The 26,081-nt window shown below is 41.0% G+C and overlaps 1 protein-coding gene across 1 annotated transcript in view; it reads left to right on the top strand.

Annotated features, from left to right (window-relative positions):
- The window catches only part of PUM1 (pumilio RNA binding family member 1), a 126,079-nt gene that overhangs the window by 30,673 nt on the left and 69,325 nt on the right, over positions 1 to 26,081 (top strand). The window contains exons 3-5 of the mRNA XM_065421820.1: positions 6,676 to 6,744; positions 22,662 to 22,770; positions 25,288 to 25,466. Coding sequence (XP_065277892.1) covers positions 6,676 to 6,744; positions 22,662 to 22,770; positions 25,288 to 25,466 — 357 coding nt within the window. The remainder of the gene's footprint in view (positions 1 to 6,675; positions 6,745 to 22,661; positions 22,771 to 25,287; positions 25,467 to 26,081) is intronic.

Genomic DNA, 26,081 nt, shown 5'->3' with positions numbered 1-26,081 from the left:
ACATGATAATCCTTACTGGTGCATTCATGTTGGATTGGGGAGCTCACAAGGACAATCGTACCACATAAGGCATCTGGACATCTTGAGAGTCCAGAATGCCCATCAGTGTTCTAGAGCTACAAGCAGCTCGAAGGGCTTGTGAAACCTTTCTCCTGTTCGTTCAAGGTCGCTGTTGCCTTGTAATATCAGACAACATCATGACTGTCTTTTACATCAACAAACAGGGAGGAGAGAGATTTTTTCCATTGTGTGCAGAAGTGGTCAGTCTGTGGAGTTGGTGCATCAGCAATCAGATTACCGTGTCGGCAGTCTACCTCCCAGGAAACCAGAATGTGCTAGCAGACGCTCTCAGCAGACACTTTGCAGTCAGTCAGACATGGGAGCTTCACGACTCAGAGTGAAAATATTGTTTACCACAATGGGGAATCCACACCAGAGACCTATTCACCTCCCAAATAAAAAGGAAGTGCAACATATACTGTTCCAGAGTAGTCCTGGGTCGCCACTCACAGGGTGATGCTTTACTCCTTTTATGGTCAGATCTGAATTATGCTTTCCCTCCACTACCACTCCTGCCTCAAGTTGTGCACAAGATTTGGCATTGCCCCCAACTGGCCCAGACAGCTTTGGTTCCTGAACCTCCTGTGTCACCTCGTGCACCAATCATTATTCCTACATTTCCTGATCTCCTGACTCAGGGAAACAGCAAGATCAGGCATCGCAACCCACATCTGCTTCATCTTAGAGCCTGGTTTTAGAGTGGGCATCATCCTCAGAGCAATCATTGTCTGAAACTGTACAGAACATCCTTTGTAATAACTGGAAGGATTCCACTAGGAAATGTTACCTAGCCAAGGGGAACCATTTCTCTGTGTAGGCGCATCAAAGATGTATTTATCTGGAAGCCATAGATATTCCTTTCGTTCAGGACTGTCTTCTTTCATTGAAGACAGCAGGTTTGTCTGTCAGTTCTTATGGGTCCACTTGGCAGCAGTCAGTGCATCCCATCTGCCTTCACAGTGCTACTCGATCTTTGCACATCCTCTGACTAGCAAATTCTGGGAAGGCCTAATCAGAACCTTTCTGCCGATAAAAAGGCCTACTCCTCAGTGAGGCCTGAACCTTGTTCTCTCAGTACTCACTAAGCCAGTGGTTCTCAACCAGGGGTCCAGGGCCCCCTAGGGGGGCACAAGCAGGTTTCAGGGAGTCCGCCAAGCAGGACCAGTGTTAGATTCACCGGGGCCCAAGGCAGAAAGCCTAAACCCTGCCGCGCAGGGCTGAAGCCCGGGGCTGAAGTAGAAGCCTGAGCAGCTTAGCTTCATGGGTGCCCCTGTGGCATGGGGCCCCAGGCAGTTGCCCTGGTTGCTACCCCTTAATGCTGGCCCTGGCTGAAAACAGTTGTTCGGGCACTGGTGGGCCATGGAGTTTTATAGCATGTTGGGGGGTGGGGGGGGGGGAGGAGGGCGGGTTGAGAAAGATAAAGGTTGAGAACCCCTGTACTAAGCCACTTTTTGAACCATTACTTTCTTGCTCCATGTATCTCCTACCCATGAAGGTCACGTTCCTGGTAGCCATCACCTCAGCCAGGAGGGCTGGTGAGCTTGGAGCCTTGATGGCAGATCCTCCTTGAATTATATTCCAAAAGGACAAGGTTTCATTACATTTTGACACCCTAAATTCACCGCCAAGTAGTCAGTTTCACCTGAACCAGTCTATCCACTGTGTTCTTCCCAAAACCTCACGCATCCTCTGAAGAAAGGAGGTTCCATTCGGCGAGCCTTAGCCTTTTACCTGCAGATAACGAAAACAATCAGGAAATCCCCTGCCTAGACTATTAGTTACCATAGCAGAAAGGGTCAGGCTATTTACTCTCAAAGAACTTGAAATGGATCTCGGGCTGTGTGTTGCTCTGCTTTCACCTGTCTAATCTTCCCTCTCATAATGGGGTAAGAGCTTATTCCACAAGAGCTCAGCAAGCAACATCTATGATGCTTCTGCTTGATATTTGTAAGGCAGCTATGTGGAGCTTAGTCCACACATTTGTTAGAAATTATGCCTTGGTACAAGGCTCCTCTGCTGATGCATCTTTTGGGCCAGCAGTCCTTTGTTTGGCTTTTCAGTCTAACACCTTGCACCCTCCTCCTATTTGAGTTCTGCTTGTCAATTCCCCACAGTGGAATACGCACAGGGACCAGCACTTGAAAAAGAAGAAAAGGTTACTTACCTTATAGGGCCCACTCTTCTTGAAGAACCTCCAGTTACTATCCATTATCTGCTCTTCTTCCCCTCTGCTTCGGATCTTCTCTGATTTGTGGTGGAGAAGGAACTGGAGAGGCAGTTGGTCCACCCCACCCTCTGTCTCCTCAGTCAGAGGCATGGAATTAGCTGGGGCGCATGTGTGGACCAATGGACGCTGCTTGCAAAATTCTCCAGCTCCAGGTGCATGGAGCGCATGCGTATCCCACAATGGAATACAGATAGGGACCACACACCTCAAAGACCCTCCAGTTACTATAAGATAAATAGCTTTCTCTTATTTACAGATTTTTTTCTTTTAAAATGCACTTTAGGAAGAAAGACAGGATAACTGTCCAATTGAATCTGCAAGAAAAATTTAGGTAGGCAGAACATAATAGCTAGAATTGGAATTTGACTAGAACATGAAGGTTAACACCTTTTGGTACACGTATAAACATTCTACACATTTTTTCATGACCATAACAAGTCAGGACCTTTGTTTTGGGTCTCCTGTACCACAGTATCCTCCGTCATTTGCTGGGGCACCATCTGAGTGCCACCTACTGAATCACTTCTTGGGGTATTTGTATTCCTTAAATGTATCCTATCCAAGTACTGACCCCAACCCTGCTTAACTTGTGTGGTTTGATGGGGATCAAAGCACAAGAAGATACAATTGAAGGCAAAATTATAAATCGTCATGCTGTTTAAATGGCCAGTGAACTGAGAGTTGCAAGTAAGTTAGCCTTGGAAATATTAAGAGCATACATTCATATTTAAACTGCAGCACCATATGGTTGATCACTGAGGAGTTATATCCTGGTTTGGATTTCTGATTTGTGTGAGGAAGCAAGACAGTGGTGGATGTTGAATCTTTTTTTTGAACCTTGACATACAGTATTTCAATATGCTGTCCTACTACCCAGTTTTTCTCAAGCTAAATTTATTGAATTTTGTCTAAAAAGAGAATAGCATGGTGAAAATAACCTCTGAATTTGGTGCTTGTTAAGTAATGGAAATAGTTAGACTTCAGTCAATAGGTGCTTTGTAAACATAATGGGTTTTTTTCCTGCCATTGCACCCAAATCCTGGTGGTCATCTTTGCTGTTTCTATTACTGCCTGTTTTTGTGAGATGGAAAAGTGTCCATGAGCTACCACTGAGCTGCTTTTTACCTGGCCCAAAGGAGGATTTGAACCTAGGTCTACAGAGGCAACATGCACTAAGCTTCCACCTCCCCCTCCCACAAAAAGAGAATACAGCTGCTCTCTCCCCTTATGGAGTGGGTCCAGAGGAGGCGGAGGAAGGTCTCTGTCTCCCAATGCTGCTTCCTCCAGCATCTCTCCTTCCAGAGTGGGGAGCCAGGTCCAGAGGGTTACCCTGGGGTCCACCCAGGTTATCCGGCCACCATCTCTCCTTCCAAGGTGCCCAAACCTGGCTGCCTCCTTCCAGATCAGGGAGCTGGGTACAGGGAGTTCAGTACTTCTTTTTTTAGGACTTGAGCACTGACGTAAACCCACACACGCATGTCTTCTACTGCGTTGCCTTACTTCAATATGCAGCCTGGTATTTACACTCAGACTAACTTATTATTAGCATAAACAGATCGACCCAATGTAGTGTATTGGATTTTGTTAACATAATCAGTATTTTCATGTGTTTGAGTGGTCCAGAATTTGGCAAAAATCAGTGTTTAAAAAAAAAAAAAAAAAACACAAAAAACCAACTAATAGCTTTTGTAAAACCCAGGATTTTTTTTTGTAAAAACTGAAAACAAAGTCCGTGGGAATGCTGGAATATTGCTCATGTACCATCCAAATATCTGGAACCATTTTACTAATTGCCCCTTTAATACTCAAGTGTGAACTGTAGAGGCTGATCTGTCTAGTTTGAATCCTGTCAGCTTTGTTGGATTCAGGCATGCATGCACCTCTGTCCTCCGTCCCCTCCCACTCTGCTTGCTTCGTTCTTGCACACAAGCTCTCAGTGCCTAAGGTTTGCAGCTGGGGGATTGATCTGTGCTGCAGCCCACGTTTTGATATTCTTCCTCTCGCTCCTGAATCGAGTTTCAATTTTAAAACAATACTGCTTCTTTTGGATCATTAAAAGATGGTTGAATTTTTAGGCCTGACAATTTTGAAAGATTAGCACTGCACTCACATAAGAACATGTTAACTGCTGCGCGTTACACTTGGTAATCATTGAGGAAATTGCTAGTTTCTGGTACCTGGTTGTCTGGAATATCTGATTAGATTATTGAGCCCTGTAGCAAACATACACAAGTCACTTTTTCAAGTAGTCCCATTAAACTCAATGAGACTGCTTATGTGAGTTAAGTTACATGTACCTTTGCAACACTGGAGCCCTAGTCTGTTGTTATAGTTGGATTGTTTGAAGTAAACTGTGTTTATGCTCTAATAAATTTGTTAGTCTCTAAGGTGCCACAAGTACTCCTGTTATTTTTGCTGATACAGACTAACACGGCTGCTACTCTGAAACCTGTGTTTATAGGGGAGATTTACCTGTAGTTTAAATGTAAGTTTCTGTGATGACACTTCCTGGAGTTCAGTAATTGCATATTGACTTTTGTATTTTTGCGCCAGAGTTAGTGTTACGTGTATCGGTGCCATAAACAAAGAATATTTTTGACCAGTGATTGTGAGCCAAAAGAAGAGTCAATATTTTGTTCTCAAAATATAATTTCAAAAGATCTTGTACATTTGTATTGCTGATAATTGCCCACAGAGACACGTTGAAATATTGGAACATCCCTAATATAGACTTATAGAGTACGTGTTGTCTTGCTTTTTTCCTTTACCTCACTTCTTCATTTTAAATCTTTCTTTCTGTATTTTGTTTGCAGTTCTTTTTTTGTGCCATTATCCCCTCTCTCCCTCTTTCCTTTAATTCCTTGGGTCTTCCGGCTATAACTTTTTCCTTCTATCAGTTTTTCTCCCCCTCTCCAGCTTTTTGAGATTAATACATTGAGTCAAGGGAAAATAATATCCGTCTCCCACTCCCCTAGATTCCTCCCTCAATCTCGTCCTGCTGTAGTTCCATGCTCCTAGAGATGGAGTTACAGGGGTGTTGAGGTTGGCTCCTTCATCTTTAGACAGGCTTCCAAGGGTGGAGTTCCTTAAGGTTGCTGCTGCTGCCACCTTTCTTCTTCCTTGAACTTAAGCGTGGAAGAAAGGAAGGTGATTCACAGAGTCAGAGATGATTCTGGATGCTTGTAAGGAGTTGGGCGTGAGAAAAATCTAAAGAACAAGTCTTGGAGCAAAAGTTTGGTGACATTGTTGACACGGTACATGAGTGCCTATCAGGCCTGTGCTGCCAAGGTTTTAGTTTACATTTTCCTACTTTTAGGGAGACATTTTATATGCTGGAAGTCTTGAGACCTCTCTTTGAATCTAGGTTTTGTCACTTACACACTATGACTTTGGGCAGGTTGCTTCCCTACTGTACCTAGTCTGTCTATCTGCAATATGGAGAGTGATTCTTACTCACCTTTGTAAAGCACTTTGAGTTGTATAGATGAAAAATGCTGTGTAAGCGCTAAGAATATTAGAACACTACAAACTGTGCTTTCTCTCTGAATAGTTCTTGTGTTGAAAGCCTTTATTAATGTTTCACTATGCAAAACCATTTTTAAACGGTTTGTTTTGGGAGAGGAGTTTTTATTTATAATGTGATTTCCAACTCTTTGATCAGAGGACCTGCTAAGTTGCCGAAGAAACCGTTGTAACCGATTCCTTAAGGCTTATTGTAAAATTTGGAGTAGTATAAGGATGTTCAGAGAATCTAGTATTTTTTTTAAAACTAACATTGTGCATCTGAATTTGCTCTTTCTATCCCTCTCAGGCAGAATGTGTGGCACCAATCTGTGTGGATCAGATAAACTCTTTTCAGATAAACTTTATTAAGGAGCCATTGTCGGCTCAGATGGTGAGGTGCTGTTTAATGCTGATGATTTTATGCTATATACACTGCCAACCTGTTGATTTTAAATGTTAGTGTACTACTTCAGAATGTTTTTATTCTTCATCGTTTAATATTATGAATGTTGATTCTACCCTGTCTTCTAAAGGAGATCACGTTAACCTCTGCATTTTTTCATTTGCTTGTGCACAGAGATATTAATACAGCTCTTTTTGCAATATTAATCTCTACTGTAGCAAGGGAAATCACTCTTAGAATTGCTTATTTTTACTTTTGCATATATGTGTAGAATTGGTAGAAAATATAATCCAGATTTTAAGAGTTGTAAAGGTAAGTCATATTTTGCACCTAAACAGCCTTGTGATGTACTTTAATAAAGAATAAGGTTCACTGGCATTTTATGTCTGAAAAAAATAAATTATAAACTGATTACCTTTTTGTTTGTAATTGGAATGAAATATAGTCAATGCCTCATATTTTTCTCCTCCATTTATAATAGGTGCGTTCAATGGATGAACTGAACCATGATTTTCAAGCACTAGCTCTGGAGGGAAGGGCTATGGGAGAGGTAAGTGAAACATCTTTAGAACAGATTTGTGTGTGTGTGTGATGGGACGAAGGGAAAAGAGATCATTCTTCAGAAATGAGAGGTGGATTCTCTTCTCAAAACTACATCCGCCATTCCTCCCTTGAGGAAGTCCTGCATCATGGCTGTTGCAAAAAGTCTGTTAGGAGGTACTCCAGCCTAGGAAGAGAAACATCTAAGCCCTCCAGGTGTTCTACCATCAGCAAGTAATAAAATAGTGGTTGTGCTGAATGGTGGAAACATTAGAATGGAGCTTGCTTAGTTTATGTGAAGGAGTTTATATGATGGGTTTGTCTGCAATACCAGGGAACTGGAGTTGATGCCCCCAGAGATCCCTTCCAGTTCTATGGCCTGTGTTCCTATGTCTTGCTACCAGGTTTCATACACTTGTCGCATGTTCCTTTTAGGTATACAGGTAATTAATAGACTACATAACCAAGGCTTTTTTTTTTTTTTTTGGTATGTAAGTGACTGTTCTCCATTTCTTACTATGGGCAGCTTTAGCTATTGTGATGAAGTTTAAAAAGCTATACATGGAGAGCTTGCAGCTTTAAACGAGTTAGACATCTTAACCTCATGCTTCAAAACTGATGGGTGCCTATTTCTGTGCAAGTCACTTAGAACACTGCGAAGGGGCAACGTCAAGGGTGGTACCTGGGGCAAAAAGCAAGATTTCCCCCGTCTACTAAAGTGGTCCTTAGTCCGTGAAGTTGTGTGGGTAGAAAGTTCTCTTAAGTTTACTAATGCCAGCAGAAGAATTAGAAAGAAAGTTAGCAGGTCTTAAATGAAAAGAAGTAATAATAATTTACTTGATTCTTGTATCCTAAGAGGAATTGTAGAATTACTAGAGTCAGACATGGTGTGAAATGCAAGAACGAAAATGACCAGCCCAACTTTAAATGTCCCTGTTAGTTGCAAAACATGTTCTGCTCTCCTGGTCTCTTACGGCTCAGCTTAATATTCCTTCTGCTGTTCACAGACCAGTTTATTTTCTCTTCTGTCTTGTGAGCTGGCTGGCTGGCTCCTCAAGCCAGTATTATCGTCAGAGTGGATAAAAATCAATGATTTAAAAAAAAAAAATACAGGTTTATTTAGAATTAAATTTGAAATTGACAACCTATGTTAAGGCCTGAACTTATTAGAATCCTATTAAAATAATTTAAATTCAGTTCAGTTATTCAAGTAGTAAATGTTTGCTGCCAAAGTTTTAAAGAGTCAAGTTATTGAACAGGTAGAAATGTCTGGTTAAGCACCTGGAACCACAGTTTGAAGAGCCAAACCAGTTTTTGACAGCTGTAGGTGCAGAGAGAATATTTATTTTCAGTCGAGTGACTATTTCGATTCAATCACTACTTCATTCAAAGTTGAGAAACCTATTGGAGTTGGAAAAAGCAGGAAAGTCTGTTTTCCTCTTTCAATATATGAATAAAAATGGAGGGGTGAGGATGAGATCTGCTAATTCTTAAATCTTGAAGGACATGGTTGTTGGGATAATTTCAGTTTGCTAACTATAAATAATACTTTGTTTTAATAAATCAGTTTTAAATGTAAAACATAGAATCATAGAAATCTAGGGTTGGAAGGGGTCATCAGTTCCTGCCCACTGTGCTGAGGCAGGACCAACTTAAACCTAGATGTTTTGATAAATATTACATATCTAGCACATTTAAGATCATTTAAAAATGGGTTGTGCATTTTTAATTAAATTCCAGTTTCCATCCAAATGCATCTTGACACTAATCATTTAATAAATAATGTATCATTCACTGTTCTCTATCATAATGTAAATATTAAGAATCAGAATAAATGTATCTTAAGCTATGAAGTTACTTAAAAGACCATGTATAGATATAGTATATCCTCCTAATTAGGTGAAAAATTAGTTTAAAGTCTGTATTTAGTTACAAATCAACATGTTTTAATGATTACCAGCCAATGAGACTCGACCTTTCCTTAGGAAAATAACAAAGAACAGAAGCAAAAAAAGATTAAAATAGATGTAAATCAAGGCTTCCTGATTGAAATCACTCCATCCTGTTATCAGTCTTAATTTTTGTAAAGACAGTGCCATTGCTGTTTACAAAAGAACTTTGCATCGTGTGCTATTGTTCTTTATCCATGACAGCTTAGTTTAGGTGTAATGTATATTTAATTTCTAAAAAAATCCACATTGCTTATTCCTCAGATTGTAATGCCTTTGATGTCTCTGCTCCCTGACTGAACAGCTTAGCTATTTGCAGTATTCTTCCACACTCTGGTTGGTTTGCAGTAGGGGAGTATTGCTAAGGAAAGCTTTAACGTGTGCACATGTCTCATTGCTGGTCATAATGTTCTGTTTAGTACTCACTGTGTGAGGGTCCACAGCCTACATAGATGTACTGTATCACATATTATAGATTGAAAGTTGATTCCCTCTCCAGCCAGGGCAAGACCTTTTCTCTTCAGCACATTTTCTAGAGCTGTGTCCAGTCAGGTTTTAAATACTCCAAGCAGTTGGGCTTCTGCCACTTCCCTTCCACTCTTACGGCGCAGTACATCCCCGGAAGCTTTCCTAACATTCAGTGGAAATTCTTCTATCCTGAAGTTTGTCCTCTTGTTACATCTTTAAATAATTCCTTTGCATCCTTAATGTTTGCACCTTTAATATATTTGTCGACCATTCTCTGTCCCCTCCCTCCTACGTAGGTGCTGCTTAACCAAACTATGCATGTTTCGTTTTTAACCATTCCTCATAAATCGATCACTCCTGCCCCATATAATTTTAGTTGTGTGCTAAATAAAAACAGTTCACCAAGCTTCCCAACTGGTCCCAGCATTCAATTGCTGGTCAAATACCACAGTGGGGTTGATGCCCAGTACGAAAGTAGATAGACCTATTCAAAAATAAAACTGCACAATAGCAGATGATTCAACAGGCTTATGCTCAAAGCACAGAGCTACACCAAGATAGCTCTTCCAAGGTATTTTCAGTGCTTGAATCATTGCAAGAGGCAAGTAACAAAGCTCTTAAGTGGAAATAAGATAAATCACAAAGTCTGATCCTGTCCTTCTTAGAGGATCTTAAAATATGTTCCAGTGCAAAAAGGCCCCCTGGCAGAGTTCCTTGGATTACAAACATCATCCAGTCCATATGAAGCTAATATGTTGAAATCTGCTGTGTGGAATTACAAAAATCCTGCCCATTCCACCTTGAACTATTGTCAGTATACAGACCTCCAAAAAAAAAAAACTTGCTCTCCTCAAGCTAAGCAGAAATACTTTGGATAATATACACAATATTACCAAATCTCTCTGTAGTATAGCTCTATTACATATACATTACAGAAGAGGCAGTTTGTTAGTGTGTAGTGGCTTCTTTTTTCATTAAATTGATTCTTTCACTAACACAAGGAAGTTTAAAAAATCATTCTCCTTGTCCACCCCCATTCTAGTCTGTTTTGGAGACCAGTCCCATTGAGGGTGTAGATTCCATTGGTGACCTTTTAGTGACATTCCCATTTTGCTTTGGCAAATGCTACTCTTCAAAATGCCTTTCTTCTTATATTTGGTATATTGTGAGAAGTGCAGAATTGCACCTCTGGAGAAGGGCCTCTTCTGTAGCCATAGAAGAGGGACAGCACCAGCCCAAGCTTCTCTTGCACAGCTCCGTCATTGTACCTGGAGGGACTACCTTGGACCGTGAGAAGTATACTTCAGTTTGTACAGCCCATTCAGTCCTTGGCTTTTGCTGAGAATCTTGGCGTGTTGATACTGGTTGTTCTTTCCAACCAGTTCCCAATAGGCTACCAGACTTATTTGACATACTGAGTAAAAGCTATTTAGCAGCCTGTTGTAGCTCTTAGTCACTATCAAGTTGGGGTGGGTTTAAACCAACTAATTTGAATTGCAAAAGCTTAATAGCTCATTACAGATTCACTGACCCAGCCCCTAAAATGCTTGTTTTTAAGAGTCATGTGATTGGATCAGTTGCTAAATTCAATCTTCCCAGGAATTGTGATCCCTCTTTGGGAGTCTGTAAATGGCTGTTCTTCCCCATCCCTTTGTAGATGTTTAATGACATAGGATAAAAATGCATGTTTGTAGTTCCATACAGTAGTAATTCAGAACAAAATATTGCTGCTTCCTGAATTACACCATCTCTGTGTGTTTTAAACTTGCTGTGTTAGTGACTTTCACATGACTATTTTGAGGTCTGGTCCCTCCATCCACTATTCGCAAAGATCAGGAAGCAGTGTTGGGCAGGTGCTCTGAGTAGAGTTCTTATCCCTTTTGCAAGACACATCTGACCAAATTGTGCCATTTGGTCATAGGCCCACGATGGCTCTGTGTAGAACCTCTCTGCCCTATGAGGAACGCAGGGAAGTAGTGCTTAAGAAGGCACATCCCACCCAAGCAGGCTGGCGTGCCAGAGGATGGTGCAGGCTGATCCAGTCTCTCAAGGAAAGGTTCATGGTCCTAGCTCCTTCCCAGAATCTTTGGGGTATCATGTACCCCTTAGGCACACGCCAGTGGCGTGCACAAGAGGGCATGAGGAAGGCTCCTTGCATGCTCCTCTCTCCACCTGCAAAACTGTCTGATCCTTTAACAGGAGGGTAAGGTTAAGTCCTGAGAGTCCATACCTTTAGGAATCTAGATATTTGGCTTTTGCCGCAGGAATGAATCTCTGTCATTTAATTCCTTCATCTACTCTGTTTAACTTGATTGAGCAGTTTGCTCACTTTACAGCCACATCATTACCAAAGCAAATGATGTGATGTTCGATGTTGGTGATTCTTGCGTCTAGCTTATCTGTAACTTGTTTTTAGCACAGTTGATGCTTTTGCTTAGCTGCCTTTTTTCCCCTTGTTCTGATCTAGTTCTGATTATTATTTTCCTGCCTTGACAGAAAAACTGGAACTGAATGCAAATTAGATCTGTCTCTCTGTTTTCTCCCATCCCTTCTGTAGTCAGATTCTTTGGAATCTAGAGAATATCAATTCACTTGGTTGCAGTGAGTGTTGAGAGGGGAGTCCAGGAGGTGTGGTTTGGCTTTAAAGCAGGATAGTTGTGTTCCCAGTTGGCTTCCTTCTCCTTATTCTACAAAATGTTTGCATCTGTGCATGTTATTCGGCTATTAAACTTTTCTTGATTGTAACCATGCTGAAAAGTGACAAACTTTAAAACGACATAAGAATACTTCCATGCCAGTGTTTCCAACCGTACATTGGTTTATCAAAAGGCCAAAACATGCTCGTTGTCTTACAAAACAATGTTTGAAGATTCTTAGAAGACCAATAAAAAAATTATGCTAGCTGGAGACAGTTGTGGCAGTGAATGATAAACTAGAACCGATAAATATTTGCATGTAAATAAAGATTAAACAACTTGAATTTGAGATGTTAGAACTTCTGAATTTAAAAAAATCCAGCAAACCTTCCCACCCCCAGAAAAAGAGTATCTTTCTCTCTCTTCCCCCCCCCCCCCAAACAACAACAACCAAAACCAGCTCTGATCTTCTAAAATCTTTGCAACCTGGATTTAAAAAGTAGCTGTGGAGGATATTATGGATGATCCCTCTGGATTTAAGAGCATTCTGAATGCTCCAGAAGGAAATCCATCAAAAGCTATAGGTGAGGATTCCACCTTAAAATTACATGATCCGAGAACGAAGAACCATGTTTGAGAGCCTCCCTTTTTCTGTGCCTGTCTGTCAAGATCATGCTTATTTATATTCCTCCTCCTGGTCCCCAGACATGAAAAGCTTGTGACCCAGCATCACCTTGGAGAAAACAATCTTCTCTTCTGCTTAGCAAGGTCCTGACCGTGCAGTATGAGCCACAGGTCAGATAGTAGGCTAAGGCCTTAGTTTGCAGTACTGTTGGCTCAAGACAGTGGAAGAAGGAATGACAAAAGACCCATGTTACTAAGGCCTCTGAAGACTCGACTTGGAACTGCTGATATCCCTTGCATGTGATATGAAAAATCTCAAAGATGAATTACTGGAAGTGAGGACATACATCGATTTATTTTAGTGCATCACTTGGTTAAGATGTTTGTCTTTAGTGAAGAGCACAGACACTTTGAGGATATATACTGAGACCAAGGAAACACCTGTGCTACACCTCTATTTGATATCTGATCATATTAGTCAGTTGACTAAAAATCTAAGAACATTCCTGTATATGTTCATGTTACAAACTCTTAATTTGGTGCTGAACAATATTTTTGAGGAAATAGGTTGTCAGAGGTTGGTGGTTTTCATCCTAACCCTCCAAATGGTGGTTTTCTTGTTTGTTTTTTTTCCCAAGTGCTAAGATCTCTATAAATAACAGTTCGTACTCTTACAACATCTTATGTGAGTAAGGATGTTTGTAGGAATTTCACAGTGCGCTGTTCAGGCATTGAGCTAGTCCACATATTGAAGTGTGAGGTTTGGGAGAGGGGGTCATTTCAGTTTGCTCTTTCTAGTCAAAGCAAAGACTAATATTTGATATCACTGCTCTTGTTTACCTAGTTAGATCTGGACACAAGATTCCCTCTCCTATGTTTGTGCTTCCTTTTCTCATCCACTGGCTTTGGTGCAGCAGTTTCCCAGCTCAGTTCTTAGAGGTACACCTCTACCCAATATAACACGACCTGATATAACACAAATTCGGATATAACGCGGTAAAGCAGCACTTGGGGGGGGGGAGGGGGGGCTGTGCACTCTGGCGGATCAAAGCAAGTTTGATATAATGTGGGTTTACCTATAACATGGTAAGATTTGTTGGCTCCCGAGGACAGCGTTATATCGGGGTAGAGGTGTATTTCAATATCCCTGATGAAGCTAGTGCACATCCACCGCTCCTTGAGTCAGCCTTATTGGGTCAGTTGAGATCAACGCAGGGCTGCATGCACTGACTTTATAGACAAGTGTGTTTTTAATATAAAGACTTTAGAGCTATGCAGCAAACTGCATGTCTCTTTTTCTTAGACACTGCACTAGCTTGATGCTGTTAGTTTGCATTGTGTTTCTGTTGAATGTGAAGGAGAGAAAACTGACAAAATATCTAAACAAATAATAGTAAAAAAAGAAAAAGTAATGCTTGGGATCTGTGTGAGGAAAAGAAGGAACGTTCAGATTGTAATTTCCTGATTTTTGTACGTCACCTGCAGGAAATGCAAACAAGTGTTAATGAGCTCGCACACTGAGACTGGCAAATTCACAGAGAGAGGATGAGTAAGAGAGAGCTCCTTTTTCTTCTGTTGGGAAAGAAGGCATTGAATGCCTCTTCTCCTTCCTGCCTCTATTCCTGTTCCCCTCTATATGGATTTTGTAGCAATCTACATCAGCACCTTGTGTTAATTCATTTGAGGAGTTTTCTGAACCCTGTATACAAACCAAGACATTGTAGAGTTTAATGTCTTGTCATAATTTTTCAAACAACAAAACCTGACAATACATAGTTTTTGAATTCATAAAATGCATTGCTGATTCATTGGGGTAGAGGTGCAGGATATTTTAAAAACACACTGCTCTTCTATATTGTATCCTTCCCCATCTTCAAAACCCACCTACTGCAACCAATGGCACTCCCCCTCACCCCACCCTCCCGTGAACAAAATTATCGTCCTTAACACTTTCCCTTCGGTCACATACCTGTGGAAAGAGTGAGCCCTGCACACTGTCCGAAAGCTAGAGATTTGGGTTCTTTGGTTAGTGGGAGTGATCATCATTGTGGAGAGCCATCTTCTGAGAGCACAATGGCACCTCCCCCCCCCCCCCCCCCACACACACACACTTAGGTACCATGATGATGGGCACCTTGAAAATAAGAAGTGTGGCTAGTTTGTAAAGTGTGTTGTGCTCCCCTCACTAAAGTGCTATGTAGATTGCAACCTCTTCAGGGCAGGTGATCTATTACTATGTTTGTAAAATAGTAATTTTGCAATGCTATGTATGAGTTTTTTAACAACGATAAAGATACGATAAAAGGATGGAGTATCTATTTGTGGGATTTTCCATGGAGTTCTCGCACTGCTGCTATAGTCTCTCAAATGGCATCACCATCTTGTGTCACAGTATGAGCCTACTTGCTTAATATCTAAATCAGCCAGTTACTTAATTGGTCTAGTTTATAATCGCGAATCAAAGGGAATCCTTACGTCACCATGCCCCTTAAGTGTGGAATTATACTTCATTTTAGCGTTTTTAAATGCTCCATGTTGCCATTTTAAAAACTAAGTTAAAAGAAATGCATTTGCCCCTGAAAGAATAAATACAAGTATAAGTTGTGTTTTTCAGCAAGTTGGTTGGCTCCCATGCTCGACTCAGGCCCATTTTAATTTAAATCTTTAAATATTTTCAGTTCACAGATTTGCTTCTTACCTGCTGAACTTTCCTACTTCAGGACTGATCAGAAATAGATGATTTTCCTTTAAGAGAATTCATTATCACAATTGAAAGCATGAAAAAATTCTTATGGTCGAAGCCTATTCCTTAATTTTACACCTTGCTAATTTCTGTGTCTGTTGCCAAGCCATTTTTAAGTTTGGGTACAGCAGCTCTTGATAGCTTGGAGGCTGGACGATTTGTTTAACATCATCCTTCAAACTGTTAAATTCTGTATTCTAATGGTTTTACACATGTTGAACAAAACCAGATACTGTAATCTCCATGTGAAGGCAGGACTGTTCTTCAGTGTTCTGATGTTTTGGTGTGCTCTATTAATACTAGGCAACTTTGTGCAGATAACCACTACAAAGGCAGAGATAAGGTTGTCCGAGTGATAGTCAAGAAAATGTTTGTATCGGAATTTTGTACAGGCCTAGCTTGTGACTCACTTCAAAATTATAAAAAAAACCAAACACTTTAGGATGGAAGTTCTTCAAGAAAAGGTGGATTGATTTTAAACCGTAGATTTTAAGCAACTTTTCTGTTTGTTCTTCAGTTATTTTCTAAACAAAATGCATTCTCATTTGTAGATATAACCATTAAAACATGTTGATTTACAACTAAATAGTACCTTTACACTAGATTCGGTATATCTCTTTACTGCCTACGATGGCACACTCTCTAAGTATATACGTTTATTTTAAGCAAATATATAGCTTAATATTTTTAGACTCTTATTAACTGTGCTTCTTTAGTATGTTAGAAAATGGTGAATGAATATTCACAGTTTGAGAACTGAGCCAATCAGCTCAGATAGGGAGAAGCTATAAAATAGGAGCATGAGATCACCCAGGTGGGCTCCGTGGATGATCTTAATGAGGTACATGATGGTGTCTCCTGGAGTCAAAGGCCAGATCCCAAGTCTGTGATGATACTCGTGGGCCCCCCACAGGCTCAAGCCCTTAATACAGTATATGACCTATTGTGCCCTATTTATAAAGCTTGACCTAAAAAATTGTCCCCCCCCCCCCCCCCCCCGATTCTTTTTCTGTTTCTTGAAAAACAGTCTATAATTAAATTTTTGATACAGGCTCATGGATTCAGCATATTTATTTTTTATTTAAATGTTTTAAGAGATTATAATTTTAGGCCTTAACAGATTCTGTATTAAATTCAGATGTCATTCTAAAAAGGCTTATTTTTTAAAAGAAAAAACGTATTATAATTTAAATGGTAAAAATGAAATTAAATCATGAGATTAAAGTAGCTAGGGACATAAAGGGTAAAAAGAAAACATTTTACAAATTAGAAGCAAGAGGAAGATCAAGGACAGGGTAGGCCCATTACCCAGTGTGTCAACAATGTAATACTGTTGCCCTCCCACCCCCTCCAAAAAAGCGAACATAATTCTGGGCTATATTAGAGGAGTGTTGTAAGCAAGACACGAGAAGTAATTCTTCCGTGCTGCTCAGTACTGATAGGGCCTCAACTGAAGTTTTGCATGCAGTTCTGGGAACCACACTTCGGGAAGGATGTGGACAAATTGGAGAAAGTTCAGAGAAGAGCAACGAAAGTTATTAAAGAGCTACAAAATATACCTAGGAGGAAAGATTGAAAAAATTGTGTTTGTTTAGATTGGAGAAGAGATGGCCGAGTGTGAACATAAACTTCAATCAAGTACATAAAAGGTTGTTATAAAGAGGAGGGCGATAAATTGTTCTCCTTATCCACTAAAGACAGGACAGGAAGTAATGGGCTTAAATTGCAGCAAGAGAGATTTAGTTTAGACATTAGGAAAACTTGCCCAGGGCAGTTGTAGAGTCTCTGTTGCTGGAGATTTTTAAGAACAGGCTTGACAAATACCTCTTAGGAATGGTTCAGATCAGGGATTCTCAACCCTTGTATTTCTGAAGCTCCCCCCAAGATGGTATAAAAACTCTAGGGCCCACCTGTGCCACAACAACTGTTTTTCAGCCCCACCACGGTTTCAGACCCGCCGCCACAGGGGCTCGAGCTTCGGCTTTCTGCCCTGGGACCTAGCCAGTCTAATGCCTGCCCTGTGTGGTGGCTTCCTTGAAACCTGCTCACAGCCCCCAAGGGGCTGCGGACCTCTGCTTGAGAACAGCTGGTCTAGATAATACTTCGTTTTGCCTCAGAGCAGGGAACTGGACTAGATGACTTATCAAAGTCCTTTCCAGACCTACATTTCTATGATTCTGTGACTAAAGATCGCTTGCTGTGGTGTTTCAGAACGTGTTGTTTAGGACTCCATGGGGTATTCCCGTACTCCTAACCTTTAACTGGACAGGCATGCCAACGTGTTTATATGCAATTGTATTTATATGAAAAATTAAACTCATAATGATTCATAGTGTAAAAATTTCCCCCTCTGCTTGTTTCATTGCATGGTTTTACTGTAGTTGGGATTTGTAAGTTGTTTGCAAAATATATTAAATTTGATTAAAAAAAAAAAAAAAGACTAGAGGTTTACATTAATCCACAGCGTTGAAAAGATCAGTTGAAAGTTCAAAATATCAAACATTAAAATTAAGAATCTTGATCCTAAATCTAATTTATATTCCATTAGAAAGACAAAATGACATTGACCTCTTAAAAATTGGACAAAGGCTGAACCTGGTCATTTACAGTACTTATCTCGGGGGGGGGGGGGGGGGGAAATCAGCGGTTGAGGCTACAATCCCATTTGTTCTGGAGGATGAGAAAGTTTTTAGGAGTATTGGTATTTAAAGTGACCTGAAAAATTATATGAATCCAACAACTATCTGGCAATTTTCTTAAACACAAGGTGCTTCTCTGACTCTTAAGTCAGTATTTTATTATTTTTTAAAGCAGATTTTGCTGAAGGTGTAAATAGAGAATTTGCTGAACCAAACACTAAGTTTTATGTAACCTCCATGGTGAAAAAAATCTAGCAATTGGAAGCTCCTGAAGGGTGTTCAGTTTCATTGTAAACCAACGAAGAGTATTTTATTGAAAGCGCATAATCTGGTGGTTCTCCTTTGTCTCCTTAGTTCATGCGTGTGCACGTGCACGCTCTGCCTCCTTTCACTTCCTTTGGCCTTATAAGGGGTGTGATTTATTCAGAACACTGCATCATATTACATTTACAGGTATCGTCCTATTAAATGAGTGGCTCATTGCAGCTGAATTTTAATTTGGCAGCTCTGTTTCACTTCATCTGAGAAATTCCGATTCTCAGAGTGGTCTTTTTCTGGCCTGGAAATTCTGATGAGTTGAGATGGTGGTGGAAGCGGAAGGAGAGAGACAGCCGATAAATTCCTTCAGCTCTGTGGCTAGCAGATACTTAATGACTATTTTAACACTCAACACTAGTGGAAGGCTTGGAAAATCTTGCCCTGTTTGTAAATGCTTCACCTCCCTAACATTATCTTTAGCTGTGCTGGAATGACTACTGCTTGTGCACAGAGAAGTTGGTGAAGCAGCTGCCAGTTGTGCTCTGTTAATCCTCCCCCCCCTCCCCCCTTCTTGTTTTTGTGCCTGTTGCCTAATTATGTTTAGATTGTGAGCTCTTGGGGCTGGGGACTTGTGTATTTTTTTAAAGATGTGTACAGTACTTATCATTATAGGGGATCCGTGTTAGGTGCCTCAGGGCACTACTGCAATACAAATAATATTCCAGAGATTAGAGAATTACTTTTTAGTATATTACAGACCCCTTGAGACATTTAGTTCCCAGTAAGAGAGCCATTCAGTCTCCATAAAGACATTTTAAAAATGGATAAAGAACCGTTTTGCTTCTAGGTTGCTGGTTGGTATACTATAGTGATCAAAAGTTGCTACCATCCTGCTTCTTGTGGTCTGTCTGAAATGACTTAGGCTCAGTCCAGTTCAAGAGGACAAATGATCCATTTAACAAAAGCCACCTCCACAAATGACCCGGTTGCTTGACTCTCTTAGCAGAAAGGTGATTGCTTGCATGGGCCATGGAGATTGAACTGTCTTCTCCTCCCTAGAGTTGATCTCTCCGGATTAGTTTTGGAGCATGTTGGAGGGCAGTATGGGGTATGCTCATACTTTTGCTTCTTGTTCCTCACCTGTAGTGTAATAAATAAGACTAGTCTTCAAGGCTGTCAACCCAGCACCTTTATGAGACCTAGATTCACCCACAAACTTGTGTTTAAAAAAAAAAAAAAAAAGTTTGATATTGTCCCCCTACTACTTTTCTTGGATAGGCATTTCCCTTGCTGCTTACTAACTGTAATAGTCATGGTTGTATTAGGGGTTAAACCAGAGTATAAAGGACCAGAAATGGAAAACTAGGATATTTTCTTTCCGTGGAGCTAAGGGTCCAAACAGAGTAAGGTGTGTCTGCCCTCTACAGTTGCATTGTATTGAAAGGAAGGAGATGAAAAAGGGGGTTAGTGCCACCAAATAGAATCCTAATTTAGAGATCATTGAATTTTTGGGAAGGGGGAATGCCTTGCATCTGAAAATGGATGAGAGTAAATTGGAAGATTCAGAGTAGACTATTAAATGGGTAAGTGGTCTTGGCCAGACAATGGCATGCAAGATGGAAACCCTATTGAAGTAAGTGGGGTGTCATTCATTGAACTGATGGAGAATTCAATTAAAAGTATGCTTCTTGAGAACTGGGACTTTCAAACTTCTGGTGCAGAAAGCTAATATCCGATAGTGTTATACCATCTTGTTTTGAATCTAGGAAAGGAAATCATCCTCAGCTTGTGCTAAAAGGAGCCTTTCAGAGTCTGACTTCATAGTACGTACAGTCCTACAAAGCATTTCAAATGTATCTTTATTTCGCTATTGATAGAGATAGATAACCTGTTTTAAAGAGTAGTGCAGATACTGCACGGTTTTTAATATTTAATCATGACTGAAGTGGTAAGTGTTTCAAGAACTGTGGGATATACTCTATTATGCTTACACGAGTAAAGGTGTGTGCATGCTTATCTTGTTCTTACAAATTCAGAAGCATGACTTCATACAGAACTGTATTTGTTTGTGGCAAGACAGTGTCAAAAAGGAAGGCTTTGACTGCGTGAGGAGGTAGAAGGAGAAGCTGGGCTGTGGCAGAACTTACTGAAGGCATGCACTTCAGTAAAAAAGGAAATGCAATACTATTGAGTAGTCTCAGCGTCCTAGATTTATCTATATTTATATCCCGTTCAGGTGCCATTCTGATGCATGGCCTTTCATTACCCAAGATAGAGAAATTGAGGTTTTGTCTGGGTTCCTGTGTGGTAGACTAATCTTCCTGTAGGAGGGCTGGGACCCAGAGAACTGCATGCCATATGGCATTGCCACCAATTGGTGCACATCATCATATAACTTGACACTTCATATTTTGGACCTTGAGGCTCCTTGCAAGTTAGTTCGTGACCATTACTGGCCATGATCTCTTTTTTTTTTTTATATCCTCTGATTTGCATGTGTGATCTATTTCATGTATTTTCCACCTCCAGCATCATAGGGCTTCCGTTTCCTCCCCTCCCTGCACCACCTCTTTGGAGCATTTGTTCAATGGTAGTGGTAAGTGGGAAGTGAATCATGTACAATAATTCCTGCTGCCCCCTTAGTTTTCCCCATTGAAGTCTATAGATTGAGACTTGTGGTTATAAACATCAGTGCTGCTAATTTTCTTTGTGTTCATTAGTTTATTTAAATTTGTTCTGTGCTTGCTACTTGTGCAGGCTTTCCCCTAATAAAGGGTTCCGTTTTGGCCAGTGCCCTTCCATCTGTTCTGTTTTCTTACTTTAAGACATTATTCTTTTGTGGTTGCAGATCCTGTAATGGTCTCTTTCATTCAGTTGCTTCTCAGTGTAGCTTCTAGAAGAGGCTTGCCACGGCACAAAGACAGTGGTATTGTTTGGTGTTAGATATTGCACAGCATCATTGATTGTTGATTATGTATCTGAATATAACCTACCTTTTGTAACTTGTTAAAGTGGTGCAGTAGAGGGAATTCTGCTTTTCATAGGTGAGGTAGCAGTTTTATTATAGTATCAGTTTTGCTGTCCTTTGCGCAACCTATTACTCTTGATATCCAAATCCATGTACCTTAGAATCATAGAATATCAGGGTGGGAAGGGACCTCAGGAGGTCATCTAGTCCAACCCCCTGCTCAAAGCAGGACCAATCCCCAGACAGATTTTTACCCCAGTTCCCTAAATGGCCCCCTCAAGGATTGAGCTCAGAACCCTGGGTTTAGCAGGCCAATGCTCAAACCACTGAGCTATCCCTCCCCTTCAGGTATCCTTTGTTGCAGAGAGGTTGTTTTACAATGTGTATCTGAATCAGACAAGACTACAGGTTAAAAATACATACTAAACAAAAGTTGTGTATCTGCTTCCTCCCCTCCCTCCCCCCCCCAAACATAGATTTAAAAGCTGCTTATGCATATTTAAGCCTGCTTCATCAAATGTATCTCTTCGTCTTGGAGTGAATATTGGCTCTGTTATCCTGTAACACCCTGAGTTAACACAAGCCTTCTGCTAAATTATATAGACTTGAGCTGCTCAGCATTTCTAATATATATAGGACGCTTTGACTAGTCTTGCTAAGATTTTGATTCATACTGTGCGGTAATCTAAATGAGAGTGTTTGTTAATCTTCCAGCTCCTTCCATTCTGTCCAGAATTCAGCAGATAGGCTTATTTATTGTCCTCCTCGCTATGAATGTGCTACTCTTTCTCTCTCTGAATTACACCACTCCCATTGAAACCGAGTATTTAATTTAAAGATTGTACTGTTACTGTCTAAGGCACTTAAGCAGCACTTGAAATTCCTCTTGCCATATGTAGTTGCCACAAGGCAGATGTTTGCTGTATGAACTGCTATTTTAAAAAAGCATCTATTTTGCCAGGTATATGTTTGTCCTTTTTGCTGTCACTCCACTTTCCTGGAATTGATTTAAACTGAAGGTGGTTTTCTGTCCTGCCGCCCCTGAATGAAAAGAAAAGTTAAGCACTTTTTCAGAATAACATAAGCTGTGCAGAAGCAGTGGCTTAGACCTGTTCACTCTCATCACTGTTTACAAATATTCTCCAAAGCATTAAGTACCCTTAGCTCCCATGGAATGCACTGAGAGTTGAGGGTGCTGGGCACCTTATGGGATCAGACCCACAATATTTGCATGCGAGAGATGAAAATTCCCAGTCCCCCGCATTGGAGTGAAGATTCTACAGGTATATACAATTCAGATGCAATTCTGATTCATTAAAACAGGCTCTTCTGATGAGAACATATCTTTCCTACTAACATTTGTTACAAATGGCTCTCATGCGTAGAAATTTGTGTGTGTATGAGGCATAAAGAGCTGATGCATATAGGATCTCTCCTATTTTTCTGAGTTACTTTATGCTTCCACAGGCTGTCACAATCGCTTCATCGCTTTCACCTTGGGAAAGCACAAGCACTCTGATTGTAAAGTGTCTATCAGCTTGTTTTAACATGACTGATTTTTTGTTCCACAAGGAAAATCTTTATTGTTTACACTTGCACTTTTATGCTAACATTAAACATGTTTGTTCCTTTTTATTTGCAGCAGCTGTTGCCAGGTAAAAAGTTTTGGGAAACTGATGATTCAAGCAAAGATGGACCAAAAGGGATATTTCTGGGAGATCAGTGGAGAGACAGTGCTTGGGGAACATCAGGTAACTTCCTTAGCAAGCTGGCTAATTCTGAATTTCACAGCTACCAAATATGTCAAAAACCTGGTTGTTTCTGATTATAGCTATTCATACCAGTCCTGTGTAAAACTGGAGTTAACAAAAAGCCGAAAAAATCACCAAAGGATCAGTAGAAATAGAAAGGTTTTAAATAATTCTGATTGTAAGAAAAATCCACATTCTGTTTCAGTTTTCACCAAACGGTGGGTCCCAACTCACCAATATGTTGCAGGAGCATTTTAGATCTGTCATCGAGGCCAGATTAACCCATCGGTTCTGCACTCTGGACGTTACAGCCTAGTCCATGGGATCACACAGCCACTCAGGTTTGGCCCTTCTGATGTGATGGAGGGGTGGCCGGGCCAAACCTGAATGACACTGTGACCTTGTGTGCCAGGTTGCAATGCCCGGAGCAGGGAGTTGAGCTGAGCACTGTGGGCCAGAAGCCACCGCAGTGGAGTGAGTGAGAGTTGGGCTTGCTCTCCACCTCACCTGACTCTCCTCCTCCTCCCTCTCCTCCCACCCCGCTACAGGGTATGCCCTCTGCACTGGGTCAGGATTAGGATTACAATGCATATATGTAATGGTGCGTCTCAAACACACCCCCCCCCCCGCCCCCCCGAAAAAAAAAAAAAGAGACAGTACAGTTGGTGCGTTGCCTTAGTAAAATGTTTGGCAACTCCTGTTCTAATCCGTATTGTGGGAAGCATTCTTAAACCATTGCTTACCACTTTGGTTGTGTGCACCATGTTATAGTTTAAAAGAAAACTTTAGCAATCGTCACTCAGATATTTAGTCTACTAAATCATACATGTTGTGTACATGTATAATATAGGTGGAACAGTTGCAATTATAATGGCTGCCTAACAATCAATTATAAATTCTTTATTTTCATTTGTTTGTAACTTTTAACGAACTTTAGTGGTTTGGGCTGAAAGTTTCCATGCCACAAGCTCTAGGATAAAGTTTTCGAAAGTGCCTAAGGCCAGGTCTGCGCTACAGGGTTAGGTCGATATAAGGCAGCTTATGTCAACCTCTAATTCTGTAAGCGTCAACACTCCGGCATTGCTCCCACCGATGTAAGCCCCCCCACTACACCGACCTTATAACTCCACCTGCAGGAGAGGCGTAGCGCTCTAGGTTGATGTAGTTAGACCGATGCAGTGCCTGTATAGACACTGTTACTTACATCGCCTGTCAGCTCTGCGCCCTTCCAGCTGGGAGCTCTGCACTGAGCTGAGAGCCTGGGCACGCAGCCCCCACCACTGCCCCTCTTAAGTTGGTGCAAGCGCTCCTGGGGAGGACATGCACCACTGGCAGAAGGAGGGCTGTGTGGACATGAAAAACCGCAGTAATTACTGCGGTGGCCGTAAGTCGACCTAACATAGGTCGACTTAATTCTGTAGTGTAGACAAGGCCTAAGTCACTTTCGAAAATAAGGATGTAGGCTGCAACATCCTATCGACTTTTAATGAAACTTAGGCTCTGAAGTAATTTAAGCATTCGTGCAGACGTTACCCCTAGTCTTGCCTCTTTCATTGGCTAGTGTTAATCTTCCTGTCTATGCCTCAGTCATTCTGTATTCATACCCCTACCTAGGAGGCAGGCAAGTAGTAGTTGTCCTTTTCCCTCTCCCTTGTAGAGATGAGATAACTGAGGGTCTGAGAGGTTGCGCATAGTCATTTCTGGCAGAGCTGGGTCTAGAACCTGGGAGGGAATTAATCAGTTGGGGGGCGGGGAGTATGAGATCATGTAATTAGGCTGTATCAATTCATGCACACAAAGAGGCAAAATTAAGATTGCATGGACCAATTTAGTTCTGGCATTTCTAACTTGAGTGCTGGACTTTGCAGCCTTAACAATCTTTCATTTGATTATCTTTTTTATGGATATATGAAAAAGATATTGGGAAAACAGTTTTTAGAAATGTTACCTTTTCAGCCTCTGTCAGTGTTTGGGGCTGTCAAGTAGTGCAAGGCGCTAAGCACCCCTAAATCCTTTAGAAGCCAATGGTGGTTGAAGGTCCTGAGTGCTTTCAGGATCTTGAGGAGTAGATGTTTTTCTGTGATATTTCCTAGCCATGGCCTCATTTAATGCAGTTTAAGACAGTTTCCTCTCTACATGAGAATTCAGAAAATTTAAGGCTTTCTGTAAAAAAAAAAAAAAAACCACCCAAAAAACTGCTCTTCATCAAAGATGTTTTCAGTAGTCACTGATAAGAAAGCCAGTCTCTTCCACCCTTGTGGACATCACCTAACTGTCAAAACAGCAGCTGCTTTGTTTGTAAATTATCTTTATAATTAAGACACTCTACAAAGCTTTTCTAGTGACTTACTCATCTTTGTAATTGGATTGGAAGCCCCTTTGGGCAGGGTCTGTTTCTGTTCTGTGTTTGTACAGTGCCTGTCACAATGGGGCCATGGTCTATGACCAGGGCCACTACATGGTAAGGTAGTACTACTACTAATGAATCTGAAATGTATGTGTATGGGTTTGTTGTAGATCATTCTGTTTCCCAACCAATAATGGTTCAGAGAAGACCTGGTCAAGGCTTTCATGTGAATAGTGATGTCAACTCGGTGCTGTCGCCACGGTCAGAGAGCGGAGGACTTGGAGTTAGCATGGTAGAATATGTGTTGAGCTCATCTCCTGGGGATTCCTGTCTCAGAAAAGGAGGATTTGTAAGTGTGCCTGATTCTGAAATTTGGGTTTCCGTGATTTTTTTCCCCCCCTCCATTTGTTACTGTTTTTTACTTCCTTCCTAAAGACAGATATTCTACCTCTTGTGGGTGTTATGGTTGTATCTACCACCATGTCAAAAAGGGTAAGCCACCAGCTTAGTTGTTGTTCATGCTTAAGTGATGGGATAGAGGAGAAGGAAATACAGCTGGAGTGAGGTGGCCAGCAGTCTCTGATCCTGTTGGTGAACACACCTGCCATCTTGAGACACTAGACTCCTGGCTGGAAATATGATGTGCAAAAATACTTGGCTAAATGCTGGTGTTCTTGAATACTCTTTAAAGCATGCTTTGCTATGAGCTTGTTCTCAGTTTTCAAAAGTGTTGCAAAAATTACTGCACATTAACAAATGGCACATTACATAGTGGGAATTTACTCAAGGACTGTTCTCTTTTCTGTGACCAGTGTGCTGCTCCTCACTATGTGCTTCTGGCAAAGAAGGTAGCAGAGCAGCCAGCTCATACTACCTGTTAACTAGCCCCCCTCTCGCTTCTATGGAGGGAGACAGGTATAATCAAGTCCCATCCCACTGCAGTAGGAAGAAATCTTACACCCTC

Source organism: Emys orbicularis, chromosome 23 (genome assembly GCF_028017835.1).
Source record: "Emys orbicularis isolate rEmyOrb1 chromosome 23, rEmyOrb1.hap1, whole genome shotgun sequence".
Lineage (NCBI taxonomy): Eukaryota > Metazoa > Chordata > Testudines > Emydidae > Emys > Emys orbicularis.
This window is presented reverse-complemented; position numbering and strand designations above follow the sequence as displayed.